General features: G+C 55.5%; 9 protein-coding genes and 1 non-coding gene across 10 annotated transcripts; 5 read left to right on the top strand and 5 right to left on the bottom strand.

Moving 5' to 3' along the window:
* Positions 1-1,503: 1,503 nt before the first annotated feature.
* Positions 1,504-3,825, top strand: MYCTH_2312925 (uncharacterized protein). The gene is made up of 6 exons (XM_003667222.1): positions 1,504-1,784; positions 1,899-2,001; positions 2,079-2,153; positions 2,258-2,582; positions 2,751-3,013; positions 3,165-3,825. Exons 1-6 carry the CDS (start codon positions 1,641-1,643, stop codon positions 3,587-3,589), a joined length of 1,335 nt encoding a protein of 444 aa, XP_003667270.1. The 5' UTR covers positions 1,504-1,640; the 3' UTR covers positions 3,590-3,825.
* An 815-nt stretch (positions 3,826-4,640) lies between these two features.
* On the top strand, positions 4,641-4,734 carry MYCTH_t189. The gene has a single exon. It is a non-coding gene; the product is annotated as a tRNA-Asp (tRNA).
* Positions 4,735-5,051: 317 nt separating this feature from the next.
* On the top strand, positions 5,052-5,986 carry MYCTH_2131203 (uncharacterized protein; the record flags this gene model as incomplete). Its single annotated transcript, XM_003667221.1, has 4 exons — positions 5,052-5,061; positions 5,134-5,171; positions 5,223-5,496; positions 5,604-5,986. The coding sequence occupies 4 exons, from the start codon at positions 5,052-5,054 to the stop codon at positions 5,984-5,986; spliced, it is 705 nt and encodes a 234-aa protein (XP_003667269.1).
* Positions 5,945-7,132, bottom strand: MYCTH_2085328 (uncharacterized protein). Its single transcript, XM_003667220.1, has 2 exons — positions 6,648-7,132; positions 5,945-6,569 (listed from the first exon to the last, which is right to left on the bottom strand). The coding sequence occupies exons 1-2, from the start codon at positions 7,042-7,044 to the stop codon at positions 6,256-6,258; spliced, it is 711 nt and encodes a 236-aa protein (XP_003667268.1). The 5' UTR covers positions 7,045-7,132; the 3' UTR covers positions 5,945-6,255.
* A 2,142-nt stretch (positions 7,133-9,274) lies between these two features.
* MYCTH_2312918 (glycoside hydrolase family 24 protein) lies at positions 9,275-11,126 on the top strand. Its single transcript, XM_003667219.1, has 4 exons — positions 9,275-9,322; positions 9,507-9,958; positions 10,039-10,169; positions 10,287-11,126. The coding sequence occupies exons 2-4, from the start codon at positions 9,583-9,585 to the stop codon at positions 10,578-10,580; spliced, it is 801 nt and encodes a 266-aa protein (XP_003667267.1). The 5' UTR covers positions 9,275-9,322; positions 9,507-9,582; the 3' UTR covers positions 10,581-11,126.
* A 250-nt stretch (positions 11,127-11,376) lies between these two features.
* MYCTH_2312913 (uncharacterized protein) lies at positions 11,377-13,369 on the bottom strand. The gene is made up of 3 exons (XM_003667218.1): positions 13,106-13,369; positions 12,815-13,053; positions 11,377-12,752 (listed from the first exon to the last, which is right to left on the bottom strand). The coding sequence occupies exons 1-3, from the start codon at positions 13,138-13,140 to the stop codon at positions 11,740-11,742; spliced, it is 1,287 nt and encodes a 428-aa protein (XP_003667266.1). The 5' UTR covers positions 13,141-13,369; the 3' UTR covers positions 11,377-11,739.
* Positions 13,370-14,834: 1,465 nt separating this feature from the next.
* Positions 14,835-18,977, bottom strand: MYCTH_2312908 (uncharacterized protein). Its single transcript, XM_003667217.1, has 7 exons — positions 18,775-18,977; positions 18,326-18,643; positions 18,104-18,226; positions 17,397-18,023; positions 16,776-17,345; positions 16,554-16,727; positions 14,835-16,427 (listed from the first exon to the last, which is right to left on the bottom strand). The coding sequence occupies exons 1-7, from the start codon at positions 18,784-18,786 to the stop codon at positions 15,357-15,359; spliced, it is 2,895 nt and encodes a 964-aa protein (XP_003667265.1). The 5' UTR covers positions 18,787-18,977; the 3' UTR covers positions 14,835-15,356.
* A 170-nt stretch (positions 18,978-19,147) lies between these two features.
* Positions 19,148-22,368, bottom strand: MYCTH_2312905 (uncharacterized protein). Its single transcript, XM_003667216.1, has 3 exons — positions 21,875-22,368; positions 19,503-21,821; positions 19,148-19,449 (listed from the first exon to the last, which is right to left on the bottom strand). Exons 1-3 carry the CDS (start codon positions 22,104-22,106, stop codon positions 19,205-19,207), a joined length of 2,796 nt encoding a protein of 931 aa, XP_003667264.1. The 5' UTR covers positions 22,107-22,368; the 3' UTR covers positions 19,148-19,204.
* A 577-nt stretch (positions 22,369-22,945) lies between these two features.
* MYCTH_2312904 (uncharacterized protein) lies at positions 22,946-24,716 on the top strand. The gene has a single exon (XM_003667215.1). The coding sequence runs from the start codon at positions 23,295-23,297 to the stop codon at positions 24,510-24,512; it is 1,218 nt and encodes a 405-aa protein (XP_003667263.1). The 5' UTR covers positions 22,946-23,294; the 3' UTR covers positions 24,513-24,716.
* MYCTH_2312902 (uncharacterized protein) lies at positions 24,717-26,743 on the bottom strand. Its single transcript, XM_003667214.1, has 2 exons — positions 26,010-26,743; positions 24,717-25,950 (listed from the first exon to the last, which is right to left on the bottom strand). Exons 1-2 carry the CDS (start codon positions 26,523-26,525, stop codon positions 24,922-24,924), a joined length of 1,545 nt encoding a protein of 514 aa, XP_003667262.1. The 5' UTR covers positions 26,526-26,743; the 3' UTR covers positions 24,717-24,921.
* Between the last annotated feature and the right edge of the window lie 367 nt (positions 26,744-27,110).

The following is a 27,110-nucleotide window of genomic DNA, read 5'->3' as shown; positions in this document are numbered from 1 at the left end:
TAACGAAAGGAACGTTTAAAGCTATATATTTATTAACTAGTTAGATACTAGTAAATAGGCTTACTAAACAACTTAACCGATAAGCCTTCGAGCGCTAGAAGGCAGTTACAGGCTTATATAACTAGGGGGTAGAAAATAAGTCAAATTCGCCAAATAAAATACTACCTAATACTTCTTATCTACTACTATTAGCCATCACTAGGATTAATAGCCTTACCCTTGCCTTTATCCTAGCTAGGTAACGATATAGCGCCTAACGTGTCATCGGACGCGCTAATATAAGCATTATAAGCCTCCTTGATCTTGCCTAACTAGTAGAAGATATCGTATATAAAGCAGGCGATCTTCGTAAAACACGCGAGTTTAGCCTCATCAAGCTCGTACTCCTCTATATCGTTTACACTAGCGTGTTTAAGGTCATTCCGAAGAACTATATATAACTTCTTAAGATCCTATATATAACTATTAGCAATTTGCCTATATACTAGGGGTAGAGGTTTAGGATATAGGGACTTATAGAAGCCTTAGCTCTATCTAGTAAAGCCTTTATTAAATCCTTTACCGACCTAATATAAGAAGTAGGACTACTATTATAATTAGTATAAGTATTATAAGAGCTATTAGATATATAGGCGATTAGTATACATCTCTTTATACTTATAAGAACTATACGTATAATGGTAGTAGTAGGAGCTAGTGCCGGAATGATTACGACATTTGCTAAAAGAACGTCCTATTAGAGCCGACTATATATACATTTTATAGGGCACCTTACAAAGCTTACTAGCTTCGATATCGCTATATTTAGTTAGCTTAAACGATCTAGACATGACTAGTAGAGCATTAGAAGCTATAATAGAGTTACTATCAAATTAACTAGAAGAAGCCAAACTACGTAAACCTGCTTAAATTGCTAGAATCGCTAGAAAACTATAAAACCGGTAATGAAATTAATCAAATAGAGATAATAAGAACACTTACAGTCTAGAAGCTTTAGTATACTTATACTTTTAAGGTATTATAAGAGTAGGAGTTAACCTACTAGCAGTTATAGTATTTACGGCAGACGTACCTAACAAGTCATCTATTAATTTAAGCATAAGAGGTATCATCTTATTATTATTATTATAATTAAAACTAGTAATACTATTACTATTATAACTATAATAGCTATATTTAATCTATAGCTTTAAAGGAATCACTCTACTATACTTAACTCTTTTAGACTTCTAAATACAGAAGGCAGGCCCTTAAAGGAGCTATCGAGGTAAGAGTAACAAAGGATATAATACCAAGAATAGTATCACTACAAAGCGCAGTTAAACGACTATCGCCTTTAACTAGGGGGTGTATCAGAAGCTATAGAGCTTCCAAGCGTATTAGCCACGCGTTTGCCACAGCTGTATAAGGCTGTTTAACGCATTAGCTAGTCCCTTTGTCTATAAATACCACTCGTTTTGTCTCCTTTATAGATAGCTTGAACAAGGCACTCTTTCCTTCGTATAGCCACCTACTACAGACACTGCTTTCAACGCTCCAGGAAGCTTATCACTGCGTTCGGCATACATCTCAACCCGCGCAAGCCGCTCGAGCTCACCGAGACGCGTCGCAAGCAGGAGTTTGTCATTAACTCGCGCGCCATGCTGGATGCCTGGTTCCGCGAGCACCCGAACCAGCCGGCCCGCATCATCGGCGACGCCGGCGAGGTCATTGTATTGCTGCCCCATCTGACCAACGAGATGCGCAACGACCCGCGCCTCAGCTTCGCCGGTTGGATTGTAAAGGTACCTGATCTTAATTAATTATGTATTCTACATAACAGCACTTATCCATGCTCAGACAGAACGAGAGCACGCAGATGGCTAATAATCGTCGCTTTCACTATAACTAATAATTAGAACTTCCTTGCTCACATCCCCGGTTTCGAGGGTTTCCGCGAGGGTAGCCGAGACTCGCAAATTGTCCAGGAGGTCATCATGAAAGACCTTACAAAGTATCTAAGTAAGTAATGATATAATTTCTCCTCGCATAGTGTCAACATGGGTGATACTAATCAACCTTCTTCTACCCCTGAATAGACAAGATCACCGAGCCGCTCTCTGAGGAGACCGCCCTGGCCGTGAACGAGTTGTACCCTGCAGACGACGATCAAGGTAATGCCGCCCACCCCCTTCCCCCACACAAAAACGAAATGGGGGGGGGTCTCTACCGCCAGTGACCATCTCGTCATTAACTGATTGAATCAACCGCTAATTAGAACGGCACACGATCTCGCCGCGCGAGCGTCTCCTCCGCCTGGTCGCCCGCGTCTCCTCCCGCGTGTTTCTGGGCGAGGAGATCTGCCGCAACGAGGCCTGGCTCCGCGTCACGCGCGAGTACACGGTCGACGCCTTCGGCGCCGCCGAGGAGCTGCGCCTGTGGCCCGCCCCGCTCAGGGCCCTCGTGCACTGGTTCCTCCCCTCGTGCCGCCGCGCCCGCGCCGACGTCGCCGAGGCCCGCCGCATCATCGGCGCCGTGCTCGACAAGAGGCGCTTGCAGAAGCTGCGCGGCGAGAAGGTCGAGTACGATGATGCCATCGACTGGTACGTCCCCGCCCCCCTCCCCGCTTTTTCTTTTAATTCTATTCTCTTTTACTTTTTCCCTGTTTTATGTTTTTTTTTTTCCTTCTCGTCTCTGCTCTCCTGCGGTTGCTCGATTCGCGCTTACACGTGAGCCAACCAATCCGGGAATGCACGAGGGGGGAATAACAGGTTCGAACGCGAGGCCCGGGGAAGGGAATATGACCCGACCGTCGCCCAGCTCACTCTGTCGATGGCCGCCATCCACACCACAACGGAGCTCGTGACCCAGGTCATGAGTGACATTGCTCAGGACCCCGACATCCTGGACGAGCTGCGTCACGAGATGGTCCAGGTCCTCCGCGACGGCGGGTGGAAGAAGACGTCGCTCTACAACATGAAACTTCTCGACAGCGTCCTCAAGGAGAGCCTGCGTTTGAAGCCGACCGGCATTAGTAAGTGGGAAACGAATCCTATTTCCATCACCCATTGTTCTTCCAAACATATCACTTCCCCCTCTTCCCTCCCCCCACTTTTTTTTCTTAATTATTCTTCTTCTTCACCTTCACCGGCGCTATAAATCACCAACTTGGTAATAATTACCAGTCAGCATGCGCCGCCTCGCGTCGGACAACATCCGCTTCTCGGACGGCACCTCGATCCGCAAGGGCAGCATGGTGGCGGTGACGGCGCGGAAGCACTGGGACGCGGGCGTGTACGAGAAGCCGGAGGCGTGGGACGGCCGGCGGTTCCTGCGCATGCGCGAGACGCCCGGGCGCGAGCACGTCGCGCAGATGGTCAGCACGGGGCCCGACTACCTCTCCTTCGGCCACGGCCAGCACGCCTGCCCGGGCCGCTTCTTCGCCGCCAACGAGGCCAAGGTCGTCCTGATCCACCTGCTGCTCAAGTACGACTGGCGCCTCTCGCCCGACGCGCCCCGGCCCCGGATCCGCCACTACGGCTGGACTCTCCGCGCCGATCCGACCACCACGATGCAGTATCGCCGCCGGAGACCCGAAATCGACCTCTGAGTCGAGGATAGATACCGCGAAAGTAAAAAGAGAGAATAGGTGCTACAGCACGGCAGGGAGTGCTGCAATCGGGGCAACCACAGCGGTGTGTGAGCGCTGTGGCAGGCACTGCTGGAACTCTATTAGTATGAGCCTCAGAAGTGGTAAGGATGATGGTTGATTATTGTCGAGCGCCCGAGGCACTGGTAGAAGCTCTCTAAATACATGTTGAACCCTGGTCCGTCGTTCCTTGGTGGTGGTTCGGCCAAGTCTGGCCTCCGAGTGCCTGAATCCTGTAACAACAATTAGGCATGCTTGTTGGAGGGGAGAGTCGTGTTGGAGTCTAGAATCGGAGGTGACGAAGCTCCTGTTGCTGGCTAGGTGATCACTCCGGATTTGGCGGCAACACGGGTTGGATGTGAGGAACAAATCAATCTAAGATAACTGCCCGACATGTAATAAAGCAGGGCCAGTGGCTGTTGGGCTGTAACGTCATCCATTGTTTTGGAGGTGAACGATACGCCATGAAGCAGGGCTTAAGTGAAAGAAGAAAAGAAGTTCCGCTGAATCGCTGAATGTAAGGTAGGCAGTCGCAGCAGTTTCTTGCCCGGCCGTCAATAACGTAATTAGCGCTTGGGTCTCGGCAAAGACATAACAACCGTTAGCTAACAGCAGCTCGAGTTCTCCCACCTAGTGGCTACAGGTGTAATTGGCCGTTTCTAGGGCCCTCCGATGCATAGCCTCATTTGTCTTTACCAATCAAACAGAACCAGGCAAAAAAAAAAAAAAAGAAAAAGAAAAAGAAAAAGAAAAACAATTACATGATCCAGGTATCTCTTATCTTACGCCGGACTTGACATACACAAAAAGAGATATTCTATGGGATGTAATGAGGAAATATGAAAGGAACGTGAAGGAATCAAAGTTCCCAATCCACCAAATCCTAGGCCGTTGCTTTTAATCGAGTCCTCGTGTCTACCTATGAGGATTCCATGCTGCATTGCAGCTACCAATGATAATGCAGGTTGTGGGCCCCATGCAGCAAGCTACGGTGGGTGAACACACCCACAAATCTTCCGTAGTATAGTGGTCAGTATGTGAGCTTGTCATCGGACTTTCAAGTCCTGACCTCGCTCGAGACCCGGGTTCAATTCCCGGCGGGAGAGACTGGAGACATACTTTTTGTTGGCACTCCATGCCGCCTCTTTTTGCTCCCAGAAACGACTATTTGCAAATTGACTACGCCTTACTTGCTTTCCTGCGGTTATTCAACTTAGCTCCCCGTCAATGGTATTACACAGTAGTTTCCCAGCCACAGCCCTCGACTAGATAAATTAATTAAGTCAATACGGATGATAAACCCGACTATTAAGGTACCCCATATGATAGCCGACTCGTGATGGACGAAAGCTAAACGTCCTGGTCATGCTCATTAGAAATAAAGCTTGCTATTCTCAAGATAATATCCGAAGGATTGATCTTCATGTCTGCATGTAAACTAGTAATCACGTGTGGCACGGCTAAGCATTCAGTTTTCTGGGCATTTGTTCGATCATGTCTGTCAGGCAACGTCGTCCTCGTCATCAAGTACCAGTACCAATTCGTATTTTCAGCGCAGCGAGCATGAAACCGTTAGCTATTATTCCGCCCTTAGGCTAGCATTACCCTCGCCCTCGCCGCTCGGAAGAACCTGATCATCGACACGGATCTCTTCAGCGGCGGTGGCAGCAGCGGTGGCGGTGGTGGTAGCTGGAACTTTGCCGGCTCGGACCCGGCGCGGGCCGCGCACGTGGTCAACGCCGGCGCCGGCTGGCCGCCGCGCGTCCGCGTCGTATTCCTCGGCGACGACGTCGGCGGGCGCGTTGCTCACCGGCGGGCCGCTCATGGATGCGACGACGAGAATAACGACGACGACAACGACGACCCCTGTTGCCGCCGCCGCCGCCGCCGCCGCCGCCGCCGCCGCTGCTGCTGAGGCGATGATGGCCGGGAAGAAAAGGGCGGACCCCGTGGGGATGGCGTACGTGTGGTACAGGTACGGGACCCGGCGGCCGTCGTGGGATCCGCTGGCGGTGGCGTAATTACGCAATCCGGGGGCTGGGGGGTGAGGAGGACGAGGAGGAAGGCGGGGATGGGCTGTTCGAGTTCGGCAACGCGTGGGGGCGCAACTGGGTGTTGGATTGCCGGGACGGGACGAACCGATGGGTCTGGGACGAAGAGGTGAGGAACCAGTTCTTCCTACGGTTGAAAGTGCCGGACGAGAGGGCGGCCGAGGTGGTAGATGACCTGTTTTTAAGGAGTGCGTTCGGGCCCGAGGCGGCAGCTGGACGCGGCAAGGTTAATGAAGAGCGGGAGCAAAAGCTGGGGCGGGAAACTGGAGCTTGCAGTTCTCGTGGGCATGATGAAGGGGGGCTGTAGGTTGCCGGAAATAAACATTTCCAGGCAAATGTGTGTAGTGATAAGAATTAATATATACAAAGTTTCAAAATCCTCCAGTGAAAAGAAGTATTAAACAGCAGTAAAAACTCACTTCAAAACATCCCACCAATCCCAGATCTATGCAACAAACCAGCCAAAAAAAACAACAACCTCGACCCTGTCTAATACACGACCTCAACTGCCGCCGCCGCCAACTCTCGATCCTCCCTATCATCAAGAAAATTGCCTTGGCGACTCCACGGAGACGCTTATTTGAGGTGAATGTAGTTGAAGGTGCTCTTGTCGACGGTGCGGGTGCCATAGCCCTCGCGCTTGGCCCAGTTGTACTCCTCGATGGTGACCTTGTTGCCATTGACGGCCGTGACCCAGGCGACGTAGCCGTACCGGCCGGCGTTGGTCTGAGCAATAGCGCCGGGCTTGGGAGTCTTGTCGACCTTGACGCCGGTGCGCTTGGCGGCATCGTCCCAGGTATTGGCATTGCCCCAGTTGACGCCCTTGTACATGTTGTGGAACTTGATGCCCAGGCGCTCGTTGATGCGCCACGCCACGAAGGAGGTGCACTCTGTTACATGACAAGCTTGTTAGTCGGCCACACATCCACCGAGATGTGGGGGGAGAGGGGAGAGAGGCAGAAACGTACGGCACTTGTAGTATCTCCAGGGGTCAACGCCGCCGCAGTTGTTCTTGTAGGGATAGTCGTTCTTGACGGGGCCGGGAAGCTTGGTGGAACCGCCGCCACCGCCGCCGCTAGCAGGGCACTTGCTGGTCACAAAGCCGTTCTTGCCGGTCTTGACGTAATAGTCGGCGACGTAGCAGCCATCCTGGGTCTTATCCCAGATGTTGTTGCCGTTGACCGAGGTGCCAGTGGTCTGGCAGCTGATCTTGACATCGAAACCCTTCTTGTAGGTCTTCTTGACGGCATAGCTGGTGCCGGGGCCGGAGCGGCAGCTAAGCCCGCCGTTGGCGGTGACGGGATAGGCGCTGGTGACCGTGACGGCCACGGCCTCGAAGAGGGCAGCGAAAAGGGCGAACTTCATGGTGAAGGAGTGTTGCCGAAGGTGGAAGAGAAGAAGAAGAAGAAGAAAGAAAAGAGGAAAGTGTTGAAGTGGTGGTGCTCGAAGGAAGTGAGTGTGCTGAGTGTGTCTGAGTGAATGACTTTTTCGAGCTTGACGATCGACGAGATTGTCGACTTCTTTATACTTGTTGAACTGTCAAAAACCAGAGACTTATTTTGAGAGTTCGAATTTGTAACGAACGGAACGCGCAGTCGCTGCCCGAGAACTGGTGAATGCTCAGCCCTGCTCTTGCCGGTACTCGTTCCATTGCGCGGTATAGTCCGGAGTGTATGTGTGTAGAATGTACCGGAAGAGGCAGTAAGATGGCGAACACAGCTGCCCCCTGTGATTTGCAGGAAGCGCAGGCGGGAGATTGCAGCTCATGGCACCCTTGCGCATACCATCTGTCAGGAACGGGCAGATTTGTCCGATCGATGACACCCAACGGCACTGAGAGCGAGTGGGCTGCATGGAGAAACCCCTAGTCCCATCCAGGAAAGGAAGCTCCAATGCTACCCTGAGGTATGGAACAGGCCGCCCAATAGCAGTCCCGGCAATCTTAATTTAGGTGCTTGCTTATCATGCCCGCGAGAGGATGGTAAAACATAGGTACATAGCATCCCGAAAGACCTGCTATGTAGGGTAAGGACATCGTCATGTTCGTGCCAGAAACACGTGTTCTGCTCACGCCCAACTCGATTGATTGAGAAGCTCGTTGATTCGAGCACAGACGCAAAGCGTGGAGTTGTCTTGAGTTAGTGTGGAAAATAAGCATGATTTCTGGTGGAGCCCCAGCTTCGCGGCGCAGCGAGTTCACCAAACATAGTAATTATGTAATCCGTACACTAACTACATACCAAGTATTTATCCGAACTATGGATTGCACGTAGCAGCATAGGGTAAGCAGTGGGCTCGGCAAACTACTTGTCACTCGTTTATGGGACGAGCCAATAACAGACGGAAACCAAGATCAAAAAATCACCAACCACACTCGAGCCGCTCATGAAAGACCTCGCTGCAGCACTCAGGTACTACACTACATGCGAGACAACCAAAGTTTCCCTTAGGAGATACTCACATCAGTAACTGCGCATGTGTAGAATTTTCAGTAGTTGCCTGTGTTGACCACATTGAGTCGCGGTATGTTGACCGTGGGAAGATGAACGCCTTGTCTCGCTCACCAGATAGTTGCCTGACATCCCCCACTGGCTTCGGAACCTCGTTTCCATGCGAGTTAAGGCTCGATATTAATGTATGCCACCTCCCCCCCCCCCCCCCCCCCAAAAAAAAAAAAAAAAAAAAAAGAACGCGCTCTTGGATTTGCCTTAGGCCACTTCATCAACACTATTGCATCGATGCAGCTAGGCAAGAGCTACATCGGTCGCTGCCGCCTGGGCTATAACTCACTACCAAAAACTCTTCCTGTTTCCTGAAACAACACGAATATGGTGCTGCTTCTGAGATGATCCCTATGCCAGCGTCGAGCCGTCGGTCTAAGGAGATCCAGACCCCATCGACAAGAACGACGAAGACCTACTAGAGTAGTGTAGTAAGCTAAAACGCTAGGTTCGGTGTCTCTGCAGCAATGTCGTCCGAACCTGCTCACAATAAGTCGAGCTTATTCTGGAAGAACGCAACGGTGGAGCAACCGACCAGGGTTTCAGCGAGATCAGGCAACGTCAGGGTAGCATCGGGCCCGTTTACGTGGAGTACAAGGGGAGTCCGGTGTCTAATTCGGGCAGGAGAACGAGGCTTGTCAAGCGCCGTGACCTGTCTGATTGGTCAGAATCCAAGCCATATCCATCCCATAGGGCTATTTCAGGATTTTGGACCCGCCGATTTGGGAGCATGAATCTGGCCGATCTCCAACCGGTTCCTTCCGCTGCAGCACGCACCAGCCCGAATTGGGGAATTCCTGGGTTCGCTGAGAGGCTGAGAGGGCAGATGCAAGTCGTGGGTGGCTTGCCCAAGAACCGAAGATCTATGGCAGTCTCGCTTCTCTTCGGCCAAGTCCTCTCTACCGAGGCATGCGACCCTCCAAGGGTCGATCAACGTTCCACTCATGCGTCAACATGCCATTGTCCGCTAACCCAGCGAGCGTAAGCCCGCCCCGCAATCGATCCTGAGAATAGATCTCGCATGTAAACCAGGAACAACTTCAGGCCGTCGACCCCGGACCCGATTTGTCCTAAACCAATACCGGCCAGGGAAAGAGGGCACCCACCACAAGTCCTCCAGAAACAGCATCGTGAACTTTGAGGTAAGACGGCATGATCGACACCCCATACTTCTCCATCTCGGGGAGACCAACGGCGAGGGCATCGTGTATATAGACGGCGTCGCTGTCCGACGAAATCACACCCATTCTCGCTCAACACCAACAACTTCCTCTCATTCCAGACTTTTCCTATCATCTTCGACTTCAGCTGAATATTTCTAATTAGATCCATTCTCCTCCTTCCTCTTCGAATAGTCAACAACACCATCTTCGTTTCCCAATTCTTACTAATTACCGGCAAAATGAAGTTCTACATCCTCGCCGCTCTCGCCTCTATCCTGGCCCCTGCCGCCGCCTACCCCGTCACCGCCAACGGCGGCCTTAGCTGCCGCTCCGGCCCCGGCACCAGCTACCCCGTCAAGAAGACCTACAAGAAGGGTTTCGATATCAAGATTAGCTGCCAGACTACGGGTACCTCGGTGAATGGCTACAACATCTGGGATAAGACCCAGGATGGCTGCTACGTCTCCGACTACTACGTCAAGACCGGCAAGAGCGGCTTCGTCACCACGAAGTGCGGCTCCAGCGGCGGCGGCGGCTCGACCTGCGCTGCCCCCAAGTCGAACTCGGCGACCGTTGACCTGATCGCAAAGTCTGAGGGCTTCCGCTCCAAGATCTGTACGTCGATCCACCGTTTTCACTCGTCGAGATTCATTACTCGTGTAATCATCTGGCTGACTTGTTGCTTTCCGAAAAAGACACCGATGCTACCGGCCACGCTACGGTCGGCTACGGCCACATGTGCACCAAGCCCAAGTGCGCCGAAGTCAAGTACAAGATCCCGCTCTCCACGGCTGACGGCAAGAAGCTGCTGGCCGAGGACATGAGGGTAAGCACACCTCCCCCTAATAATAGTCCCCTCTCACTGTCCATCACGAGAAGCGAGATCAATTTGGGACAATGAAAGGTGCTGTGCTGACCAAGCCCACTTCCTCCCGGCGAACAGAAATTCGAGAAGTGCATCACCAACATGCTCAACAGCAAGGCGGTCCTCAACTACAACCAGTTCGGTGCCCTCGTCAGCTGGTCCTTCAACGTCGGCTGCGGCGCCGCCCAGAGCTCCCAGCTCGTCAAGCGTCTTAACAAGGGCGAGAACGTCAACAAGGTCCTCAGCGAGGAGCTCCCCAAGTGGGTCCACGGCGGCGGCAAGGTCCTGCCCGGCCTCGTCACTCGCCGCAAGAACGAGGTCGCCCTGGCCAAGAAGCCCGGCTCCAGCAAGGCCCTGCCCGTCAAGTGCTAAATAAGCGGTCATCGGTGCCCTGGCGCCTGGGGGAGGTTTCAAAATCTGCTGTTTCATAAAGGGGTTGGCTCATTAACAAACGGTGGCGCGGTGGTTTTGTGGTTGAAAGTTTTTGATAGACGGTCGAAGGGTCATCATCTTTCTGGTTTCACATTCTGTATACACCTTTTTTTTTGACAGGGTTTTGAGTGCCATGAGAATGCGCTCTTTCTCTTTTCTTCAAAATGCATAATTACCAAATCGGAACTTTTGTTTTCTGATTTTACTTGGACTTCCTTTTGATTTCCTCCATAACGTCTGGTAGTTAGTTATATGACCGACAGGCAGTTTCCCCGAAAAGAATCCCACGGCCTCCTGTGCAGTGCACCACGCCAGGGTTTGCAGACTCGTCTTACCAGAGTTCCGGAGTGTAGTTAGACCACCCCAGCCGAGCCCTCGTGCCTTGCAGACTCTTCGGACATTTCCCCCCCCACCCGCCTCTCTCCTACCGTTGTCCCTCGCGTCGTTTTTCGCTGAGAAGACCTACACTACTCCGTAGTCTAGTCCTAGCCATCATGCATGACACTTTCGTATGCAGCGTAACCTTGGTCACTCGCTTCCAGAGGCCTACCTTCCCCTGACCCTGGTCTAGGTAACGAACCGGTAATCGTTCTGCTCTTTGAGATTATCCGCAATTTTTTTTTTTTTTGGGGGGGGGGGGGGGTTAGGAAAGGAGAGGGAGAGAGATACCCGAGGAATGCAAAACATGCAGAGTACCTTAATTTCCTGGTGTGGCTTTGCCGCACAGATACAATGTCATGCTCTAAATAAAATAGGTCACGGCCAAATAATCGTGCCGAAGCAGGCTCTCGTTGCGGGAGCTCGAGAAAAGACGGACCCATGCGAAGAAAGACAGGAGGATTGCCATCAGAAGAAGTGCAAAATTTCAATTAGCAACTCAAATGCCTTAGAGACAATAACTCCTGTCTGTATCGGAAACTATTCGCAGCTCTCGTGCCGCCTCGTGGTTGGAAGATTACGCCTCAGATGGCAGCCGCGGTTTTCCGTTGCACAAGAGTGCTTTGATCGCAATGTGAGCAGATTTGTTGTTATATCTCAACCCTTATTTTGTTCAATATTTAATACCGGGTATCCTAATCCCATCTTTTTGATAACAAATCTATGGACTTTTCTCCTCGGTCTCCGTCACGCCGTTTCCAGCCGGCTTTCCAGAATTGATCGTCTGCTTCAACGGTGGCAGCAAGCTCTTGGCAGTATGCCGGGCCTGCTGGGCTAGCACCGCGTCCATCAGCACCAGGGCCGCCATGGCCTCGACGATGGGGACCGCCCTCGGCACGACGCAAGGATCGTGCCGTCCCTTGGCCGCCAGAACACCCTCAGATAAGCCGTCGTACGTCGCGGTCGTCTGGGCCTGACCGATGGTGGCAGGCGGCTTGAAGGCGACCCGGAAGTAAATGGGCGCGCCGTTGGAGATACCTCCCTGGATGCCGCCCGAGTAGTTGGTCTTGGTCGTCAACTTGGGCCGCGCGAAGCCCGACTTGGCGGCGCCGCTCTCGGCCACGCTGGACGGGAGCTCCACATTGGTCGCCGGGATGAAAGGATCGTTGTGCGTCGAGCCGGGAATTTCGCAACCACCGAATCCCGACCCGATCTCGAAGCCCTTGGTGGCCGGGATGCTGAGCATGGCGTGTGCCAGTTTCGCTTCGAGCTTGTCGAAGCAGGGCTCGCCCAGCCCGCTTGGTGCGTTGCGGATGACGCAGGTGATCGTCCCGCCGATGCTGTCTTCGCGCTTCTTGAATTCGGCGATGGTCTCCTCCATCTTGCGGGAGACGGCCTCGTCGGGGCAGCGAACTGGGAGGAAGCTGTCGACCGTCTTGCGATCGACCGTCTGCAGGAGCGCGAGAAAGTTCGGATTCGTGCTCGGGCTGGGATGTTCAGCAGTTGGGGGGAACAGGTGGACGTTGCCGACGGAGCTGGTAAAGGCCACGATCTCGACGCCGTAGGCCAACCTCAGATACTTCTCGGCGATGGCGCCGGCCGCAACACGGCCAATGGTCTCGCGCGCGCTGCTCCTGCCACCGCCGCTGCTCGCCTTGACACCATACTTCTCGAGGTAGGTCCAGTCGGCATGGCTAGGTCGCGGGTAGATATCCATGGTTTGGTTGCCGTAGTCTGAGTGCGCTCGTCAGCGATGAGTCACGATACGTCGGGAAATCCTTTGGGTTTGGGTTTACCCTTAGGCCGTTGGTCCTCGTTCAGCACCATCATACCGATTGGCGTCCCAAGGGTGACACCAAACTCGGTTCCGCTCTGGATCAACACCCTGTCCTTCTCGTTGCGCGGGGTCGTGATGGCGCTCTGTCCCGGCCGACGGCGTGTCATCTGGGGCTGGATATCGTCCTCGGTGAGCTCCATGCCAGGCGGGCATCCGTCGACGATGCAGCCGACTGAGCGGCAGTGCGACTCGCCATAGCTGTAGTGGTCAACGTCAGCGGGCGCCTCGGCCAAGATGGTGTGTAGCGTACGTGGTGACTCGGAAATATTCGCCAAACGTCGACATGATGGGAGGGGGGCTTGAGATATATGAATGGCGGGAAAACTTGAGTTGAGCACACGCGGCCGAATGTTTGCCGCCTTTTCAACGTCCGTATAGGCGGGTTATTTCGTGATATTTAACTAGAGGATTATTATGGCTGGTGACTCGGCGGAGAGTGGGCTGGATCTCCGCGAACGCTGTCAAAAAAATATCGGAATCGCACTGGAAAAGCTCATACCCGGGACCCCTCCATCCGCCGCCATCGGACCCCGCTGACCAGATTGTGGGACGATGGGCACTACCCGATTGGTAAGGCTTGGCAAGATGGGATATGTGGGGCCGATGATCCTCCCGCTGTTACGCTGCAACTGTACTCCGTACCTGTTCAAAATTGCAAAAGCTCTGACCAAAAAAAAACAAACCTTCGGACGCTCCAAAAGATTTTGAAGTTCATCAACGAGGGGGGAATTCAGCAACCAGTGCAATAAGACAGGATTTGGTAAAGATGGAATTGACATCCCACTAGCTCCCCACCACTCGAATTTAATCCCCAATGCCTCTCCAATTTCGACCGGGTGCCATCACCCGGCGTCTCTCGCTCTCTCTTCGCTCACTTCACTTCTCGTTCAAACAAGCTTCACCCACTCAAACACGGCCTTACACCCAGAACCTCTCCCGCCCTCTCCAGATCTACCGCTCCAGTTCCACAGACCCATACCTCAACCTGTCCATTGAACACCACCTCCTGCAGCGGTCCCGCCCCGACTCCACCATCCTCTTTCTCTACACCAACCGCCCCAGTGTCGTCATCGGCCGCAACCAGAACCCCTGGCTCGAGGTCAACTTGCACGCCCTGCGGGAAGGCCTCCCGTCATTAGCATCGCCATCATCTCCTCTTTCCCCCCCCTCTCCTTCTGCACCATCACCACTGCCACCATCACCACGACCACCATCCGGGACAGAAGTAAAGCAGGAGAAAGGAGGAGACACAGCGGACAGCAGAAACAATGACGCCGCCACCTCCCGCCTCCCTATCTCGCTGGTCCGCCGCCGCTCCGGAGGCGGTACCGTCTTCCACGACGCCGGCAACACCAACTACTCGGTCATCTGCCCGCCGGCGGCCTTCGACCGCGACAAGCACGCCGAGATGGTGGTGCGCGCGCTCGCGGCCGGCTGCGGCGTCAGGGGCGTCCGGGTGAACGGGCGGCACGACATCGTCATCGACGTCGGCGGCCACGACGACGACGACAGCGGAGGCAACGGTGCGCGGGGGGGCCCCCGCACGTTCAAGGTGTCCGGGTCGGCCTACAAGCTCACGCGCACCCGCTCGCTGCACCACGGCACGTGTCTGCTGCGGTCCGAGAACCTGGCGAGGGTCTCGGCGCTGCTGCGCTCGCCCGCGGAGGGGTTCATCAAGGCCAGGGGGGTGGAGAGCGTGAGGAGCCCGATCCGGAACGTCGGGGTCGGCAGGGACGAGTTTGTGGAGGCGGTCGTGGCGGAGTTCAGGAGGATGTACGGGGACGACGCGGGGGAGGAGGTGGTCATCGGGGAAGAGGAGGCGCTGGCGAACGACGAGGTCGTCAAGGGCTTGCGGGAGCTGACGTCGCCGGACTGGATCTTTGGCCAGACGCCCCTGTTCACCTTCTCGACGCATCCGACCGAGGATGACCCCCGGGAACGGCCCGAGTGGAACCGAGCGCTGCCACGGGGCGTAAGTGCGGCCCTCCTCCATCCTTCAAGACCCGGTATGGCAGGGAAACTTACTGAAGCGGCCCAGTTCCGAGCACATTTCACCGTCCACCACGGCGAGATTCAGTCGGCAAACGTGGCCGGCCTCAAGTATGCCGACGTTATTGACGAGGCGAGCCAAGACGCCATCCTGAGCAAGGCTCTTGTCCACCAACGCTTGCATTACGTTGAAGACTGGCGAAAGACGCTCGGGGAAGCCAGCCAAATACCTGTCGACGTCAACGACGTTGGAGACTTCCTGAATCACATGTTCGGCATCCGAACTCCCACCTCTAAGGGCGGCGGCGGTCCTGTCGCTCAGGCAGTTGTGCAGACGATATCGGCCACGGCCATTGGCAAGTTCCTTCTCAGCGGAGCCCATTGATCTATGATTAAACAGCTTCCCCTTCCCCCTCTCTTCCGACCGCCCAATCAACCGAGACAGATAGACATCTCTAAGATACTTTTGTAATACCACAGCAAGACACACCAGACACACCACGGCGCAAGGCTTACTCCACGTTAGGCGCGCTCATGACTCCCCTGCCAAACCATTCCGACACGGTCTTGAAGCGGTCCTCGCTCCTCTCCAGATCGTCCTTGAACAGTTCGTGCCGCTCCGCGTTCTCCTCCTGGCTCTTCTTGAGCGCCCGGATCGTGGCGTTGTCGCGCGCGCAGATGGGGCACTCCTCGCCGTCGGCGTTGGCCCCGCTGGCGCCGCCGCCGCCGCCGCCGCCGCGTAGGCAGCGCTGGTGGAACGAGTGCTTGCACAGGAAGTGCACCGCGGGCAGCTCCAGCGCGGCCGTGCACTGGGCGCACCGCGTCGCCTGGAACACGGCCGGCTTGGAGCCCAAGTCGGCGATCTCGGCGCGGCGCGTCTCCGTCTCGGCGCGGAACTGCGCGGCGAGCCGCCTGTTCTCGGCGATCTCCTTGCGCTCCTGCTCGATCCGCTTGGAGAGGTACGGCTTCAGCAGGCCCATGCTGGCCACGCCGTTCTTGGCCAGCGTCTGCACCACCTGGAGCGGAGCCATCAGGCCGTCCCTGTCGATGCGCTCGAGGATGGAGGCGACCTCCTCCTGCCCGGCTTCTTCGAGGATGCGCGGGTCCGAGGTGAGGTAGGAGAGCGCCGCCGGGTAGAGCTGGGGCTCTTCCGGGCCGTACTTGCGGAGCGCCTTGATCGCGCCGCGTGTGTCTTTGGCCGAAGTGTAGGAGCGGAAGATGTCAAACAGGAGGCCGGACTGTTCCTTGACGAGGGTCGTGCCGTCGCGGAAGCCGGAGAGGTGGGAGAGGAGGAGGACGTTGGAATTCTCGATGGGCGGTTTCGGAGCGGCGCCGGCGCCGGCGCCTTGTGGTTTGTTATTGATCAGTGCCTTGGCCCGCTGTTCCCACTCTTCGCGATACTGGTCGTCGCCCTTCTTTTCGTTGGATTTGTGCAAATACATCTCGAAGAGCGTGGTAGAGAGGTCCGACCGGTCCACTTCGGAGAGACTGCCCTCGTTGAGACATGCTTCCAGGAAAACAATGAACTCGTCGGGGTGGTCTATGAAAGAGGAGAAGGCTGTACGGGGCCGCGGCGGAGTGTACTTTGGCGCGGTTGCCGCTGGGTTGACAGAAAGGTCGCCAACTGTTGGGTTAGCGTTGGACTGTTGTGCCGATACCGCCGCCGTGTTCATATATGGCAACGGCAATAGGTTGCTGAGGTTCTGTACAGCGTTTGCAGCCCCGACGACAAAACCGCCATTGCCGGCAGGTTGGGCGTTGGGCTCCGGAAGGTCTACCTTGGGGGTGAACCGCCCAGTGTAGTAGTCGATAAATAACTGCGTCGCGTCTTTGGGGCAGTTTTCGATCAGGACGCGGGCGTACTTTTTGAGGCAAGAGTATGCCTTGGTCCGTTAGCAAAAGGCATTCATGACCGTTGGGGATATACTCACTGTTTCTGGATCCAGGTGCCAGATGTAGTCAAGGGCTTCATTGTATGCCTTAGAGTCTTCGATCAAGATGTCAACAACCAAGTCATGCTCTTGGTGCTTCTTGGCCAAATAGGCTGCTTGCTCATAATAACCGCCCTGCCGGCACATGGAGATAGCCGTGTCCAGGTCGAATTTGAGGTCTCCCGGGGTTTTGATGAACTTCTCCAGTTTGTCGATATCCTTGAGCTTGGCATAGCAGTTTAGCAAGAGTGTCGTATGGTCCGACGTGGCCTTGTGGTGTTCATGCAGCTCCTCCAAATACTCAATGAGGTTGTGTATTCTCTGCGTGTCCAAAAACTTCCTGATGACCTGCGATGGTTCCGTGCTGTCGATCGCCTTGATATACTGGGTCATGGCGTTGTCGTAGTCGCCTTTGTGGTAGAGGTAATCGCCGTACTTGCGGTAGATGACGTTTTGCTGCTGCCCATCCATCCCACTTTTCTGCGCGAGCTCAACAGCAAGCGTATAGAGATTGCGCTGGTACATCATCTCGAGGCGCTGCTGGAGCGACTTTTCGCGGTAGCGAAAGACCTAGTGTTGTTAGCTCTTCCGCTGTCCCGGAGCTTGTGACCAAGAACTAACCTTGCCGTCCTGTGTGAGCATGTACAAATCACCCCACAGCTGGAAGATGTGCTTGACGTCAGACAGCACCGTCTCAGTGTGGGCGATGATCCTAAGGTCCGGGTGTATCAGCGTGAAGGTGTAGATGCTGTCTGCCGTCGCTCCCCAGAACCGCCGCCGAATTGCGTCCGTCTCACCTGCGGGCGTGGGAGGGGAGACCAAGGCGATGTAGTCTTGATACACCGAGATCAGCTTCTTCGGCGTCTCATACGCGGTTGGTGGGCCCCTGCCGTCGAGCGTGTAATAGTAGACCGCATCCTCTCTTGCAACAACGATGCTCCCGGTCTTCTTGTCCACAGCCATACAGCCGACACCACATCCTGTATCCTCCACCGTCTTCGGCGGCTGCCCATGGCCGCGGCCGGAGATGACTAGCTTCAGGATGCGCGATGTGGTTGCGACAAACAGCGTCGTCAACCCCCCTTCGACATGCAACTCCACGCCGGTAATAGGCTCGTCCGACTCGTGGACGATACGCTGTTTGGTGCCAAGGTCGTGGATCAAGTCGCCACGAATCACAGTGACGGCGCCGTTGGCGAACCCAACCGCGACCTGTGTCAGGTCTTCGGTGGCTGCAAAGGCCGATACCTTGCAACCCAGTCAGTCCAAGACTTCTTCCCCCTTCCGTTAGACCCTGAACAGGTCGCCGCACCGCGGGTGAGACGTACCGGGAAAGGCTTCTTTCCATTATTGATCGCGACCGTGCTCAGGCACGTTGGGATACCCGTCTTCTTGACCGGCTTATCGAGCGCCCAGACTTTCAGCACAGGTTGATGTTCACCACCGCCTTCCTAGCACCGAAAATTAGCCCCCCACAATCAAATCACCACCACTACCTTTCAACCAGCCATATCTCTCCGATCCGGGAAGAGAACGTGATAAAGACGCACCGCAACGGTAACCAACAAGCTCGTCCCCTCCACCTGCCGCATGTGCGTGATGCTCATCCCGCCCGCCGCCCCGCCATCGCCCGCCCCGCCGAGGCCCCCCGAAGCGGCCGCATCATAGGCGCGGAAGCTGCGCACGACCTTCCAGCTGGGCCCGACGATGCGCACGGTGCCGTCGTAGCTGCCTAGGAAGAGGCTGTCGGATCCCGAGCAGACGGCCGAGATCTCGTTGTTCTCGAAGAGGGAGCGAGTGTTGACGGAATCGCTCGAGTCGCTGGGCAGGGTAATTTGCGTCGCGTCAAAGAAGTCGAAGGACCTCCACTACAATGGGGATTAAGGGCAAAAAGAGGGTTGGGTTAGCTTGCTTTGTGTGGTTTGGCGGGGTCAACTTTGGATTGAAAAGCGGGGGAAGGGCGGGATAGTGGTGCTGGGATTGGAAATGAGGGACGAACTGTTAGCGCCATGGCCGCATCTTTGTCGCCGGATTGGCGGTTGTTGGTCGGCTGTCGCGAGCTGGTTTATGGGTGGTGTCGCGAAGTTCGAGTGTGGAGTGTGGTCGCTGCTCGCGGAGTTGAGTGACGAACATTGGGAACCTTGCTGGTTGGAGCTCGAGCTCCCCTGTTAGCTAGCGGCGGGTCCGTGCGGGCGTTCCAGGTATGTACTGTATGTACACACATACATAGTACTGTACGGGCGTACACTGTATGTAGAGGATCCGCACCTACCCTAACCCTTTCCCCTTAAACTCAGGGCCCCCCTTTGAATCTGTGTCCTGGAATGACACTCACTTACAACTAGGAGCCGCGTCAGAGACTTGGCAATGGTCTTCGATTCACGGATCTTCATCTTCATTTCCAGGGTGTCTAGTAGGAATTAGAAGACTCAAGTGTCCATTTCCGTTTCAACTGCCGAGCTTTGTTTCCACCTCTTCAACGCCTTTAACAGATCTCCCCCTCCTGGCTCCGCACTACTACTCTGCCCGGATGTGCCTTCTCGACCAAGACGAACTAGCGGGACCATCGAAGGCCGCCCATGAGCACACTGAAATGGAAAGGCACAAGCTACGAGTTGCCCAACAAGGTCTGAACACTGCTCCGGAGTCAGCTGGTCGTTGAACATGATCGCGCCTGCTAACAATTAGTTACCATTCTCAGATGCGATTCACAAGGGGAGGACTTACTCCGACAGGCCTTCGAGTTGATTAAATCCAACAAACCCTGGGGGCAGTCGTGGAATCTTGCAACCCAATCGTCGTCTCTTCCAACGACAAGCGGCCGAGCTGACCCGCGGCTGCCTGAGCCGTGAAGCTCCCAGATCTCTTTTCGGAGCAAGTCGATCACAAGACGAGGCTCGACGCAGCACCTTTCCGAGACACTGGATGGTAAGCTCCGGACCACAACTGTCATACTTTCCTCAGGCGACACTCCAGGTTCCACTTCATAAACAATACCCCAGTGCGTGAACCAGTCCCTGAACCGAACGAGGAGATATCCTTCCTGCCCCGGAAGCTCAAACCGAAGTGGCTTGTCCAGATTCTGTGTATGTGCCACTAGCCTGCTGCTGTTGGCCGAATCAGGAATGAAGTAGGCCTTTAGCAGGCGTTCGACTTTGCATCTCTCGTCTGCGGCATGCTGGTCGATGAGGATAAGCATGCGGTCTGCCTCAGGACCACGACTAGTCGAGGATATTTTGGCCAAGATGAACTTCCGATCAACCTGTGCCACGACCTCTGCTTCCCGAAGAGACGTCTTCGTGATTCGTCCCTCCAGCGACTCCAACATGGTTCCATTCAGAGACTCTACGCTGAGCTCTCCAAGGTCCCGCGAGTCTCGGGTTCCGCCCTTGTGATTGCAGTAGGTTGTTTCATGTTCTCCTAGAATCCGGGGAATTCGATGTTCTACTGGCTGAAAGATGGTAGTCGGATCAGTGAGTCCGGGAGATCCGCATCTTTGACGTCGAGGAACGCTTTTGGCTTCCTCTCTGAGCGCCGGCTGGGGCTTAGTCTTCTTGCCAGGGGTGTCACGGCGAGTTGTCACGGCGAATCCTGTGCGAGGGTCGATCAATGACCTGATTAAGGTTGTAGGGTCAACCCAAACAACAGCATCTTTGGCAGTTCCCGACTGTGTCCCCGTTTGAACGTCAGATGACGGTTCACCTGACAAGGCTTCCCCTGCCGCCTGAGGGTCATCGTCCACGTCCTCAAACGGCTTCCGTAAAATGGCTCCAGAGTGACCGAACAGAGGCTCTTCTGAGTTTGTAGGTGTTCTCGGAACGCCTGAGCAAGCGCTTTCTCGCTGAGAAGCCAGGGTAGAAGCGTCCATTTTCTTGGTACCGTGGTCTCTTGGCACAGTCGATTTTGTTTTAGACCACGAGGCAAAAGGGGAGGATATCGATTGTCTCTCGGAGCTATGGCTTCTCAGGCGCTGTGGTGCATTGCGTTCGCGTGCGCCACTCCCTGGGCCGGATCGCTGGCTCACGGGAACTGCTTCGCCAGCAGATGGTTTGCTTTTCGACCGTCTGAGACGCTGAATGGCAGTAATAGGCTTTGGCCGAAAGTGATGCTTCTTTAGAAACTCGTACGCCATTACCTGGAGGAGATCCGAAATCACCGCCACGTTTTGATGCCTCGCGTCAAGGTACTCGCCGAAGTCGACAGCGCTTGCTTCTGCACCCAGTATTATCTGGAGACAGAACATGGGCCATCTGTCAACACCTCTCCTTGACTTTAGCTCCTTGTTAGTGAAGCCCTCGGGCTTTGATGGGCGCCCATCTTCGTCGAGAGCCGCCTCTTCAATCATGCCAAAACCCGAGTCTTCGAAGACACGGTTGATATCATCGTAAAGGAGATTTGACCGATGTTCGTTCAGTAACGGGTGGACCCCGATAGCGATGAACTGCACTCGCTTCGTAGCGACTGGCTGGAGACTCACGCATCCTCTCACGGAGATTCCAGAAGCGGTGGCCCCAATCGGCACCCAAAATTTCAGATTCTCCTTGTCCACTAGCGAAGCGGCTGCGAGGAGCGTTGATGCCCTAGTGACGGTGAGAGGCGCAAGGATTGGATTACTCTCGTTGCCATCAACCACTCCTGATCCCCGAAGAGACACTGTTCGGCGAGCGCACAGGTCTTGAACGGATACCGTCACCTCCCCTGGCCAGGGAAGAAGAAGAGCGACGACACTGACTATCAGGCGGTCAAATTCTCTCGAAGTTCCCGCTCGTTCCACTTCGATGGCTCTCTGTCTAACTCGGACTGGCATAGAACCAAATAGATCACGGACACTGACACGAGTTCCGCTCGCAAAGGCCAAGACCCGCTGCTCTGGCGGGGCGGGAAGATTGCGAGTGAGCACCCTAGAGTTGTGTATGGTCAAGGAGTTATGTGTCCGGTACGCGTGGTGGTGCGAGCTGATGGTAAGCAATGACAGCGCCGCGAGAGAGGCTAGAAATCCGCCATGCTTTCCATGACAGTCAGGTCGAGGGGGGTATTTGGAGGTGTCTACGATTGTCAATTACCATCGGTCCGCGGCACGCTATTCAGGGTGCACTCACGATGAAGCTTGCCTAAACCCCCATCTTCCCGAAAGTTGGCCGGCTCGATACCAGTTCCATTGTCTTCAACGGAGCAGTTGCCACGGCTGTAGTCGACGGAAATGACGATCTTGGATGCTCCTGCATCGAGTGCATTCTGAAGGAGACCGTACACTACGGCGTTCAGCGAGGTAATGACTGCTGAGGATTTGATCTGCGCAGCAACGTCCCCGGGGAGTTGCTGGATTGACATGTCGCTTCAAGGCGTAACATGTCGGTAGTTCAGCTACGCTGCGTTGGCTCGTGATGTGTGAAGCTGCTGTGGATTTGCAGCCAAGAACGTTTCACCGCATGCCCGTGGCAAATCCAAGGTCGCCAAGAACATCAAAGCAAAAGACAACGCTGGAAGAAAGCCCAAAGAATGAGCGGCTGGATAGTTGCCTGCCGTCGTCAGACTATAGTAGAGTCAGCAAACCCCTTCAGCGGTCTTAGCAGAGGACTACGTAATTATCGCCAGGGTATGGTAGGTTGAACGATACCGGGGAGCGTTGAAGTCTTGGCTCAGCTCATCTTTTCAACGTTTTCTTCCAGGAATGGAATGGTAACGTTATTGTAGTCAAGAAGGGACGACCCACATAACTTGGTGGCACGTGAAAGTGGCCGGGTTACTCCGTACCTACAGTTGCTGGCTGTTTGGTAGTTATTTACTGTACGGATTACAAGTATGTATGTACACTCTGTACGGGCGTACACTTAGCGCCCTGGTTGCTTGGCGCTTCCTTCCACGTCGCCACGACCCTGGCACCTCACACTTGGCGGCTCGCAGGTGAACCCCATCGAGCACCAAATGCCCGATCCTTGAAACGTAGGTGCAATCAAGCATCATCATTCTTTCGTCGCCATTGTTCCCCCAGTTCATGAAATAACGGACTTTGATTGTCCTTCTGCTCCGAACGCCCCTTGACTTACCGAGCCCAACTGCAACAACACAGCTTGGGACCTGTTCCTAACCGAATCGCCAACGAAGCAAAGACGCAATTGCCTGTTTCCGTCTGTCCTCCCCTATAATAAGCCCAGTCGGTCACGTCGAACCCGAACCTCGGCCGTTACTCAAACTCCCCATCGCGCCAACGCACGAACTAGATACTTCCTCCTGATTGCCATATAACTACCTAGCCGAGTTTACTTTCGACTTCTTGGGGAGCGCAGAATTCCCCACCCCCGCGCGAATTCATGGCAATGACCGAAACTGCAAGCCGACCGCATGGTACTTGATTGCCCCTACCCCAACATTTCGCTCCACAACCCTGGCGCACTTTGTCGTGCCGCTTCGCTTCCCAGTTCCCTTCTCCATGGTCGATTTAGCCACCCCCGACTTGTCCGCTCCCGTGTCCTCGAATCCTCGTCACGTCTTCCTCGCTCGGGAAACGGAGCTGACACCATGACAGACCAGTCAGGTCGGCTGGGCCGCCGACGGCCCTTCTCTGCGCTGATGAAGAAACTGGCGAATCTGAAAGCTACCTCGTCGGGCGACGGAGGCCGTCTCTCGGGCTCAAAACGAAACGGTGCCAAGAAACCTCAGAACAATCCCTACCCACAGTCCGGCCGCATCGCCGTCGGCATCTCTCCGCGCCCCAGTCATTACTCTGTATCCTCCGGACCCAGCCGGCGGTTAACGAGCGTATCGTCTCTCGACAGATCCGACTCTGTAAGGTCGGACAGCGACGACCAACCGCCCCCGACGACGGGGGCCCGCTCCATGGCACCCACAGTCTCGATGGAACATGAGACAGTTCGCTCAATACTTGCCCCCTCCCATGGGGACTCGTCCCTCGCGGGCACCAGCCGAACCGCAAATGGCAGAAGAGGCGGAGACAGCACCTTCTCCTCTCCCGCGCCCTCGGTCAGGTCGCTCACCACCACCCTCACCACAATACAAACGATCGCGCCCAACCCCGGCGGGACCAACAACCAAGCAACCACAAACCATCACTCGCACAGCTCCAACTCCCAAGTCATTCATTTCAACCAACCCTTCCCATCCACCTCCCCAGCCTCCGCGATCCCGGCTCACCTAGCAACCACCACTTACGCGAGCGCAACCGCCAACAACCTGCTCACGGACAACGCCTCCATCCTGACGCTCGCCTCCTCGTCCAAGCGCCGCCGCCGACGCTCCTTTGACACCGACGCCTCCGTTCGCGCACTCGCTCCCTCTTCCCTCTGGGGCGGCAGCCGCGAATCCCTGCCTCTCAGCGTCCTCTCGGCGACCATGGACGGCGCGGCGGCGGCGGCGGCGGCAGCAGCCGGGAACGGGCCACCCACCCCGGGCCTCCACCGGGGTGCAGGCAGTGGTGTGATGGGAGGCGGCGCTAACGAGAGGACGAGCATCTACTCGGCGACAGGGATCCTGGGCACTGCGGCCAGCGAGAGGAATAGCTTGTATGCGAAGCCTGGTCTTGGTACCGGGAACGGAGGCGTCGGCGGCGGGGATGCAGCCAGCGTGAGAAGCGGCTTGATGGGGCATGGACGGGCAGACAGCGTCGCGGGGAGTATCGGCGGGGGCTTGGCTGCGCCGGCGGCGGGGACAAGTTCGTTGGCTAGTCCGCGGGAGGGGCTGGGAGAGGAGAAGGGAGAGGGGAAGCGGGACACGGTCTAAGGAAGAAAGGTTAGGATTGGGTTACGGATGAGTTCATGACGGGATAGGGATATGGTGGGATTTGTTACGGACTTTGCGTTTTCGGGTCGTTGGTGGCGTTTTAGGAATCATGGGATGACCAGGGCCACGTCCGGATGGCTATGGAATGAAGTTTCGAGTCAAGAACAACAGCCACAATCAGCACGCGCAAGCTGCGAATATGTCCAGGAACAAAAAAGATTTGCTTCAGCCATTGCCGCTATACGGCCGCAAACACTTTGACAGAAGCCAACCTATTACTACCTACCTACTACTTCCAATTGTGCCTTGTTAAGATTACTAACATGGACTATGGGCTTCAATCCATTCTTGAACCGAGTTCGTTCTCACCTTCACTTACACTTTACTAGCAGAGATTAAAATGGATCCGTTAATGATAAGGAAGGGCGGTCAGATCCAGCCCCCGCACCTCCATCCTGAACGAGTCGTTCCGCGAATAGCTCCCCGCCGTGTCCAGATCCAGCCGGCCCCGGATGCAGTCGTCAAAGTCCACGTCGGCGTAGATGATGCCCTCGTCGTCCTCCCACTGCGGGCCGGCCAGGACGTCCCCAAAGGGCGAGACGATGGCAGACCCGCCGCGGGAGATGAACCCGGTTTTCGGCGCCTGTTGCGTTGCTGCCGCGGTCGTGGGCTTGGGAACTGTGGCGGTGGTGGTAGTGGTCGCGGTCGCGATGGGAGGCAATTCCGCCCGCCCCGTCCTCCTCCCCCGCTCCTTGTCGCCAGGGCTGCTATCCCCCGCGCAGAGGACGATCTCATTGCCGTCCTCGTCGAAGACGGACCGGCGTCTGCCGCGCGGCTTTGGGGGTGCGGCGGCGGTGTGGGCGAGTGGAGATACTGGGGGTTTGCACGCCAGGACGATCTCGTTGCCGTCTTCGTCGAAGACGGACCGTCGCCGGCGGGGCGGGTCGCTCTCCCGAGAGTGGGCGTCGTGAGACGGGCCGAAGGTCGAGGGCGAGGTTGCTGTTGGGCCGGGGAAGGCGATCTCGTTGTCTTCTTCTTCTATCGCGCTTGATAGGTGGTGGGGATGCGTGTTCGGCCGAGTGAGAGGGGATAGGTCTCGAGCTGTGCCGTTGATTTCGTCTGCACGGTGGACGGAGGCGGCGGTGGTGTCCCCATTTGTCGAAGCGCTGTCTCTCACGCACATGTTGGAGCTGACGACGAAGCAGCGGCCTTCGATGGCTGTGGTGCGGAGCAAGGAGAGCCAGGCATCGCGGCCGTCGGCGGTCGGGGCCAGGTAGAGGTTGACATTCTGCGCGTAGAGGGCTTGGCGCACCAGGGGCATGTAGTTCTCCCAGCAGATGGCGGCCGCGAGGTTCACGCGTATCCCACGGATGGTCGTGCTGACGGCGCGGAGCGTGGCGGGCGAACCCTGGGCCCAGACCAGCCTCTCGGTACCAGTCTGAGCAACATCTTAGAAGGGAGACTCGGAGAATAGAGATTGAGGCAAAAAGAGCTTACAGGCATGACCTTCCTCCGCTTCCCGATGATGCCCAATTTCGGGCATACGTAGACAACGGAGCAGTATATGCTCCCCCCGGCCTTCTCGATCAGGCCGGTTACGAGGAAGATCTGGGTTTCGCGAGCGATACGCTCCAACTCCTCACGAGTTCCGTCGCCCCGCTTGTTGGGGAGATCGCCGTCAGGCCGAGACCCGGGCACCGCATCACCCGGCAACTCTCTGTTCACCCAGGCCTGCCCGGCACCGGCTCCGTCACCGACTGTATCCCCGAGGTCAACAGCACTCTGGAAGTAGCGCAGATATTCGTCTCGGCCTTCCTGCGAGCGGGAGCCAATGACACAGCCAAAAGAACTACCGCGAGGGTAGCCCCCAATGTAGGCTTCCGGCAGCAGAAGGATGTCGATGCTCTTGGACGCAGCCCGCCGCGCGATGCGCTCGAGCTGAACCAGCATCTGGGCTGTGGTGGCCTGAGTTGCGGGCGACGCCGTGCCTAGTCGGATGGTTCTCGGTCCCATGATTTCAGCGGGTTCGGGGACGTGCGTTGGTCTGTCTAGTGCTGCGGTTCTTGTTCTCTGTGGTAGTGAGTCTATCTACAGAGTAAATTAAACTTGCGCGTATGTTGTGCCAAAAATATGAGGCTCTACGGAGCCTTCCTGACCTTCTTCTCCTGGCATGACTCCGGGGCATGATTCCGGGGCATGCCCCGCATCTCCAGCTGCTTCTGGCTGTGCTTACCACAGTAGACTCGGAGTCTGGAAAGGATGGAGCGCAGGATTCGCGGGGCTGACGGGAGACCCTTGTGACTGCCGCGCGATGACGCAACGAGTCAGTCACCTACTTGCGGAATGGTGTTGTGTGATTAAGGGTGCTTGGCCTCTTCTAGACCCAGACCCAGACCCAGTAATCCGTACTTTCCGAATCACTGATGGCCGAAAATTATTGGAGGAAGGTGCTCGACAAATAATTGGTCTGCAATCAGAGGGATAGCATTGCACGCTGAGCAGGAAGAATATATATATAGGAATCATATATCTGCTCATGAGAAGCGATGCCGTGCATGAAGTGCATCACGATCCCAGAGACACGATTGGCATTGCATC

The sequence above is a fragment of the Thermothelomyces thermophilus genome, chromosome 7 (assembly GCF_000226095.1).
Source record: "Thermothelomyces thermophilus ATCC 42464 chromosome 7, complete sequence".
NCBI lineage: Eukaryota > Fungi > Ascomycota > Sordariomycetes > Sordariales > Chaetomiaceae > Thermothelomyces > Thermothelomyces thermophilus.
The sequence above is the reverse complement of the archived record's forward strand: the minus strand, read 5'-3'. Positions and strand labels throughout refer to the sequence as shown.

Bases quoted from the DNA above. Each gene is read 5' to 3' on its own strand.
- MYCTH_2312925 (XM_003667222.1), top strand. From the start codon at position 1,641: ATGCTGGATGCCTGGTTCCGCGAGCACCCGAACCAGCCGGCCCGCATC. The intron at 2,002-2,078 runs GTAAGTAATGAT...ACCCCTGAATAG, and splicing joins AGACCTTACAAAGTATCTAA to ACAAGATCACCGAGCCGCTC. The intron at 2,583-2,750 runs GTACGTCCCCGC...GGGGAATAACAG, and splicing joins TACGATGATGCCATCGACTG to GTTCGAACGCGAGGCCCGGG.
- MYCTH_2085328 (XM_003667220.1), bottom strand. From the start codon at position 7,044: ATGAAGTTCGCCCTTTTCGCTGCCCTCTTCGAGGCCGTGGCCGTCACG. The intron at 6,570-6,647 runs GTACGTTTCTGC...GTCATGTAACAG, and splicing joins CTGGAGATACTACAAGTGCC to AGTGCACCTCCTTCGTGGCG.
- MYCTH_2312918 (XM_003667219.1), top strand. From the start codon at position 9,583: ATGAAGTTCTACATCCTCGCCGCTCTCGCCTCTATCCTGGCCCCTGCC. The intron at 9,959-10,038 runs GTACGTCGATCC...TTTCCGAAAAAG, and splicing joins GGGCTTCCGCTCCAAGATCT to ACACCGATGCTACCGGCCAC. The intron at 10,170-10,286 runs GTAAGCACACCT...CCCGGCGAACAG, and splicing joins TGCTGGCCGAGGACATGAGG to AAATTCGAGAAGTGCATCAC.
- MYCTH_2312913 (XM_003667218.1), bottom strand. From the start codon at position 13,140: ATGTCGACGTTTGGCGAATATTTCCGAGTCACCAC. The intron at 13,054-13,105 runs GTACGCTACACA...TGACCACTACAG, and splicing joins GAATATTTCCGAGTCACCAC to CTATGGCGAGTCGCACTGCC. The intron at 12,753-12,814 runs GTAAACCCAAAC...GAGCGCACTCAG, and splicing joins CGAGGACCAACGGCCTAAGG to ACTACGGCAACCAAACCATG.
- MYCTH_2312908 (XM_003667217.1), bottom strand. The intron at 17,346-17,396 runs GTTAGTTCTTGG...TAACAACACTAG, and splicing joins TGCTCACACAGGACGGCAAG to GTCTTTCGCTACCGCGAAAA. The intron at 16,428-16,553 runs GTACAGAACCTC...ACCGCGCCAAAG, and splicing joins TCGTCGGGGCTGCAAACGCT to TACACTCCGCCGCGGCCCCG.
- MYCTH_2312905 (XM_003667216.1), bottom strand. From the start codon at position 22,106: ATGTCAATCCAGCAACTCCCCGGGGACGTTGCTGCGCAGATCAAATCC. The intron at 21,822-21,874 runs GTGAGTGCACCC...TGACAATCGTAG, and splicing joins GGGTTTAGGCAAGCTTCATC to ACACCTCCAAATACCCCCCT. The intron at 19,450-19,502 runs GTAAGTCCTCCC...AATTGTTAGCAG, and splicing joins CAACTCGAAGGCCTGTCGGA to GCGCGATCATGTTCAACGAC.
- MYCTH_2312904 (XM_003667215.1), top strand. From the start codon at position 23,295: ATGACAGACCAGTCAGGTCGGCTGGGCCGCCGACGGCCCTTCTCTGCG.
- MYCTH_2312902 (XM_003667214.1), bottom strand. From the start codon at position 26,525: ATGGGACCGAGAACCATCCGACTAGGCACGGCGTCGCCCGCAACTCAG. The intron at 25,951-26,009 runs GTAAGCTCTTTT...GATGTTGCTCAG, and splicing joins AGCGGAGGAAGGTCATGCCT to ACTGGTACCGAGAGGCTGGT.